A 763-nucleotide genomic window follows, 5' to 3' on the forward strand; every position below is an offset into this window, starting at 1 on the left:
TATCTATCTATCTATATATATATATATATATATATATATATATATATATATATAGATAGATAGATAGATAAATAGATAGATATGCTCTTAAGTATATCATATTCTCACATGCATCAATTAGGCTAACAAATGTTTTTAGCCTGTCTATCAAAGTTGTTAATTTAAGGTAAATAATTTTCTTATATTTAGTTTTAATTAGGCTCTAAGGCTCATTATCAAATTTCAATAACAAAGAGCATACTTACCTTTAAACTGATAACTTACGTCATATGTTACAAAGGGAAGTGAAAATTTCATTTAGTAAAAAAATATTTATTACACATTGAGATGAGAGAGCTGAATGGAGGGGGTATACAGGTGTATTTAAAGGAATAAAAAACATGACAAAAATGAATTATCACAGTGAGATGACTAGAGAACTGCTTTCTTTCACGTGTTGTAATGTAACTTTTATCACGCCAGGGACTCTGCTCAGTGGCAATAAGACACCATTGAAGGGACGGACCCAAATATCGCTTTAAGAATACTAAACTATTGCTCTTAGAATAATAAAAGAAAGGCAAAAATTAGGACTTAATAATCTGATGTCAATAGAGGTGCTGGGATGGACGGCGGTTAGAGTACCGAATATAAAATAAAAAAAATAAACTTGATTAATGGCTGACGAGATTGCGATGCACTCGCTGCCTCTAGTGGTCGATGGTGAATGCACCCAAGAGGCAGGCGCAGCTTGCGGGCAGCTTGAAGGTCTCGATGGCGAAGG

At 33.4% G+C, this 763-nt stretch overlaps 1 protein-coding gene across 1 annotated transcript in view; it reads right to left on the bottom strand.

The window, feature by feature from the left end:
• Positions 1-291: 291 nt before the first annotated feature.
• Positions 292-763, bottom strand: part of LOC135220156 (neurotrophin 1-like) — a 2,060-nt gene continuing 1,588 nt past the window's right edge. Inside the window, exon 2 of the mRNA XM_064257448.1 lies at positions 292-763. This exon is cut by the window's right edge and continues 580 nt beyond it. Coding sequence (XP_064113518.1) covers positions 690-763 — 74 coding nt within the window. The 3' untranslated portion in view covers positions 292-689.

The sequence above is a fragment of the Macrobrachium nipponense genome, chromosome 1, assembly GCF_015104395.2.
Source record: "Macrobrachium nipponense isolate FS-2020 chromosome 1, ASM1510439v2, whole genome shotgun sequence".
In the NCBI taxonomy this organism is placed as follows: domain Eukaryota; kingdom Metazoa; phylum Arthropoda; class Malacostraca; order Decapoda; family Palaemonidae; genus Macrobrachium; species Macrobrachium nipponense.